The sequence below is a fragment of the Nelusetta ayraudi genome, unplaced genomic scaffold (genome assembly GCF_046127955.1).
Source record: "Nelusetta ayraudi isolate G7.1 ecotype Tasmania unplaced genomic scaffold, CSIRO-AGI_Nayr_v1 ptg000110l, whole genome shotgun sequence".
Taxonomy (NCBI): domain Eukaryota; kingdom Metazoa; phylum Chordata; class Actinopteri; order Tetraodontiformes; family Monacanthidae; genus Nelusetta; species Nelusetta ayraudi.
Window position 1 is genome coordinate 297,501 of NW_027466160.1, and position 5,000 is coordinate 302,500.

The window sequence follows — 5,000 nt, forward strand, 5'->3', positions numbered from 1 at the left end:
GTCTCGCCGCCGGGGCTCTGTCGGCCGGCCCCGGTGAGAAGCGGCGAGAAACGGCCGGAAACGGTGATGGAGGTCGGTGCGGGACACGCGTGACACCCCCCCCCCCCTTCTCCCCGCATACACACACACACACACCCCTCATCCCAACCGCAAGTCGGTGTTAAAACAGGAGCCGGAAGTAGTAGTTGTTGTTGTTGTTGGTGGAGGGGAGGTTAAAAACGAAAAAAAAAAAAAAAGTCGACGAAGTTTGGAGAAAAGTGTGTGCGCGCGCGCGGCTACGGGAGTGCGCGCGCGTGAGAGGGGTAGAGGTAGAGAGAGAGAGAGAGAGAGAGAGAGAGAGAGATGCTTGGTGGCCACGTCCCCTTGGAGACTGGGAGACAACACGTGATGAGCTTTACTTATCAGGTTTAGAAGAGAGGGAGGGAGACGCGCGCGCGCACGCACGCACACACACGCACGCTGCTGCGAGTCAAGACTGGAATCCAACGGAAAGGCAACGAAAAGAGTTGTCGTGTTTTCTTTTTGTTGCTGTTTTATTTCTCCAGCGGAGCAACGTTTCTTTTTTAAAAAAAATACATGATTATTTTTCCGCTCGGAGAGTGAGAGAAGCAAGAAGAGGAGGAGAAGGAGGAGGAGGAGGAGAGACAGAGAGGGAGGGAGGGAGGGAGGGAAGGAGGAGGAGGAGAAGCCGGAGTAAAGTTTGTCCAAGTTTGCACATCCCTTCGGAAACGCCATTTTGATTCCTCTCCTCTCCGGAGCCAGTCCGCAGCCTCTCTTCTTCTTCTTCCTCCCTTCTTCTTCCTCCCCACCTCATCCTGGGCCCTCCCCCCACTTTATCATCCATCCCCCACCTCCACCACCACCATCATCACCGCCGCCGACCCCCCCCGCCCAGCACCAGAAGCAGCAGCAGCAGCAGCAGCGACACCATCATCATCCTCGCCACGATGTCTCGGCGCAAGCAGCCCAACCCCAACAAAGTCCGGCGTAAGTCTTCCTTCTTTCTCTCCGCACCATCATCTCGAACCCTCGCTCGGCTTCCGCTTCTTTTTTTTTGTTCCGTGCCTGTGGGAAACTTTGGACCTGTTGCGTCCGCCGGAGTGAACTTTAGTGGTGGCGGGGGATGAGGACTCGGTACTTCCCTCCGTGTCGCTTCCTAGTTTGATGCGCATCCAAGCGGTGGAATTCAGCCTCGGCTCTTCCTCGTTCGGCCCGACTTAAGCTAATTATCGCCCCGCATCGGTGTGTGTGTGTGTGTGTGTGTGTGTGTGTGTGCTTGTGTGTGTGTGCGCGCGCGCGTACGTGTGTTTGTGTGTTTTTTTTGTGTGCAACTCTCGGCGGACACTTTGTGTGGCGACGACGCCGCACCCCCCCTTCACCAGCAGCAGCAGCCACCCCCGATGCTGGCGGACACGGGTTCAAAGTTCTGCCCGCCGCCGAGCATCCATATCTCGGGTGCACTTTGGTCGGAGCTTCGCTGCTAGTGGCCATGTGTAAAGTTACCAGACACCAACGGCCAAGTTAGCGCCGGCTAGTGGGCCTGCTTCCGGCGTTGCCCTTCAAAGTAAAACCACCTGTTGCTCTACGAGCACGGTGTGTCCGATGTTGGCGTTTATTTCGAAGCGAGTCTTGACTGCAATTAGAAACGACTTCAGTCCGGGTTTCAGGAGTGTGTCCCCAGAAGGTTCACATTCTGATTGGTGATGTGTTGTGTGTGACTGGTTGTTGTTGTTTTTGTTGATTTATGGTGAAGCAATTGTCACTTTTTTAACTTGCACGTTCTTAGCTGAAACTGGTTGAAAGGCGATGCCTTAAGACGCTTAAGGAGTTGTGTTTCAACACAATTCGCTCAAATCATCCAGTCTGGAAAGGAAAGTGTCTGTTTCGTCGGCCAAAGCCGTGACCTTCTCCTCCGAAACTCGTAGCTGTGAAGGCTGAGTCTCTCCACTTCCGGTCTCGTCCCTGCTAACTTTTGCTAGCTTGGACGCCGTCTCTCCGTGACCTTGCCCAGACATATTTAGCCTAAAACAGCACCGTGTTCGTCTACAAAGTTCACCGTTGCGTATGTGCGGCGTCTGCGTGCCGTGTACCACACTTTCCACCGACCTCCGTCCACTTTTTACGGTGTTTCACCACTTTTCCCCTCTTGTCTGTGCGGTTACGCGCAGCAGCATCGACGTGACGCCTGTTGCATCCACCACCTCCTCCTCCTGCTCCTTCTTCTCCACCTCCCCCTCCTCCTCTTCCTCCCCTCCCTTTTCTCCGTCGACATCCTTCCCCAGCTTCAGCCTCCATGTTTGAGCCACAACACGCTCTGTGTTCGGACACGGCGGTCCGGAGCGGGACTCGAACCCGCGCCGTCGAGGCAGGCTAACTTTTTTCCTAGCTGTTAGCCTAGCCGCTAGCCGCCGGAGGATGCTGCGCTGTGCGCGGCGGCTCCGGCGCGCTCCTGTTATCAGTAACCTGGGTCAATGATTGACGGACCGGCTCTGGTTCGAGCCGTGATGGGTTATTGTGGCGCTGCTCTCTATCTTACTGGTTAAACTGGACGAGATAATGGTTAAAAGGGTCCTCGCTCTCATTCACTGTCTCTCTACCAATGTCTGCCCCCTGCTATGGGAATTTAACTCCAACTTTTTCATAGTCTGTCTGTCTATCTGTTTGTTTATTTATTTATTTATTTATTTATTTATTTATTAGTTTAGTTTAGTTTAGTTTTCCAACTGTTCGAGGAGATGTTCAGGACAGAACCAGGAGTTCTGAATGAGGTGGTGTTCCCATCACACCTACACCTACCTCGCAGCAAAGGCTGCAAAACAAACAGCAAAAAGTTGAAAAGCTAGAAAGAAGGCTGATCGGTCGCTATGGCGACTGGACTGGGTAACTCTAAAAACAGCTGGCGTCAGAGTTGTCGGCCATATTTTCTTCCTGGATGACACAGTGACCCGCTGTCATGTGACCAGCCAGGCCAGCGAGCGCTCGCACTCGACCTCCACGAAAACTCCGTCAGTCTCTCTCTGTGTTTGTGTGCTTGAACATCTCCGCCTCCAGTCTGGGCTTTAACCTGCTCGATGCTTCTAACCGAAGCTGCTGGGGGAAAAAAAGAGAAAAGGCTGTGGTCCTCTCCTCCACCCTCCACCCAGCAGGAGAGGAGGAGGAGGAGGAGGAGGAGGAGGAGCAGCAGCAGCAGAGATCCGGATGAGCAGTTAGCATTCCATTACGAAATTCAACACTGCGGCCGAGTGAGGCCCTCAGTGACAGGAGCACATCTCTCTCTCTCTCTCTCTCTCTCTCTCCCTCTCTCTCTCTCTCTCTCTCACTCTCTCTCTCTCTCTCTTTCTCTCTCGCTTGCTCACTCACTCACTCTGACATGTTGCTCAGGGGGAGTTTAACTCGCTCTACCACTCCTCAGCTCCTCTGTGTGTGTGTGTGTGTGTGTGTGTGTGTGTGTGTGTGTGTGTGTGTGTGTGTGTGTGTGTGTGTGTGTGTGTGTGTGTGTGTGTGTGTGTGTCAGAGGGAGGGGCTAATCACAACATCAAAGTGTGTGTGCCTGTGTGTGCGCGTCTGCGTGCGCGTGTGTGTGCTGAAGCTGAGGTGCTAAAAAGTCTCCCCCTCTTTGTGTTGTTGTGGAGATGGGAGAGAACCATGTGTGCGTGCGTGTGTGTGCGTTCGCTGTGTGAGTGAGTGCACGCCCAGTTGTGGTTTCTTTGCAGCTCTTCTCCTTCTTCTTCTTCTGTGGTGGTGGAGGACATTTCAAAACGGCTGAAACAGGCCGATGTGTTGCACACACACACACACACACTCACTCACTCACTCATTCAGATGCTTGTGCACAAAGTTTTGCGTTGTGTGTGTTGGGCATCTTCCTTACATTGTGTGGTGTCGGACTGAACACACACACACACTCGCACTCACACACTTGTTGTTTCTTGCAGTCCGGGTAGGGAAGTTGGATCCAGTTTGGTTGTAGTTGGTTATTGATCGGTGCGGCCCGGTCGGTCCCGATTCATTTCATTCTTGTGTGTTTGTTCTTTTTCGGTTTGTTTGCTTGTTTTTATTGTCGTTGAAGGAATTCCTGAAAGTTTTGGTTATATTTAAATATCATCTCATCAAAACCAGCACCAGGAGAGAATAGCAAGACTGTGTGTGTGTCTGTGTGTGTGTCTGTGTGTCTCACCTAATGGGGAGTTTCACTGGGACGTTTGTGTCCACATGGACTGAAGAGAGGCGGCTAATTAAAAGCTCTAGTCGTCCCTCTGGGACTGTTGTTGTCTTCAAATTAACCCCCATTAAGCACACACACACACACACACACACACAGAGTTTCAGTCACATGATCGACTCCGACAGTCGTTAGCAGACGACCCTCGCTGCTCCGCTCTTTGTCTGGATCAGGTTGTGCTGGAGTAAATGAGGTGTGTGTGTGTGTGTGTGTGTGTGTGTGTGTGTGTGTGTGTGTGTGTGTGTGTGTGTGTGTGGGTTGTGCTGGAGTAAATGAGGTGTGTGTGTGTGTGTGTGTGTGTGTGTGTGTGTGTGTGTGTGTGTGTGTGTGTGTGTGTGCGTGCGTGCGTCGGCTACAGGTTGTGATGGATGCCAGTTGAAGCTGGACTCAGTCGCGTCTTTTTTCCCGAACCCGGCGGACCCAGCTCCCAGAAACAGGAAGTGGTTGTCCTCATTTGGTCCAATCAGAGCCCAGTTCTGGATGCTGATGTGTGCTCTTTTTTCCCCCCCCCCGTCTTTTTTTAGGCAGCTCGACAGTAGGGGTCAGGGGGAGCTGCTCTCGGCCGCCGCTATTTATAGCAGCCGCCGTTTTAAGATCAGGTTATATTCCATCTCCGACCCTGGCGGAGGGGGCGGGGCCAGCAGAGGCTGGGGGACGGGGTGGGGGGAGGAGGAGGATGGAGAGCAGGGCTGAAGTTTCACCCCGGTCAACTGGTCCAGGGAGTCCCAAGACCAGTTCAGCCTCACCGTGGGGGAGGGGAGGGAGGGGAGGGGCGGGG

General features: G+C 53.4%; 1 protein-coding gene and 1 long non-coding RNA gene across 4 annotated transcripts in view; both read left to right on the plus strand.

The window, feature by feature from the left end:
• LOC142903504 (uncharacterized) overlaps window positions 1–5,000 on the plus strand; it is a 59,098-nt gene that overhangs the window by 24,192 nt on the left and 29,906 nt on the right. The gene's annotated exons all lie outside the window — the stretch shown is intronic.
• Window positions 646–5,000, plus strand: part of rreb1a (ras responsive element binding protein 1a) — a 34,005-nt gene continuing 29,650 nt past the window's right edge. For both annotated transcript variants that reach the window (XM_076049098.1, XM_076049099.1), the window contains exon 1: window positions 646–987. In XM_076049098.1, the coding sequence (XP_075905213.1) occupies window positions 948–987 (40 nt within the window). In that variant the 5' untranslated portion in view covers window positions 646–947. The remainder of the gene's footprint in view (window positions 988–5,000) is intronic.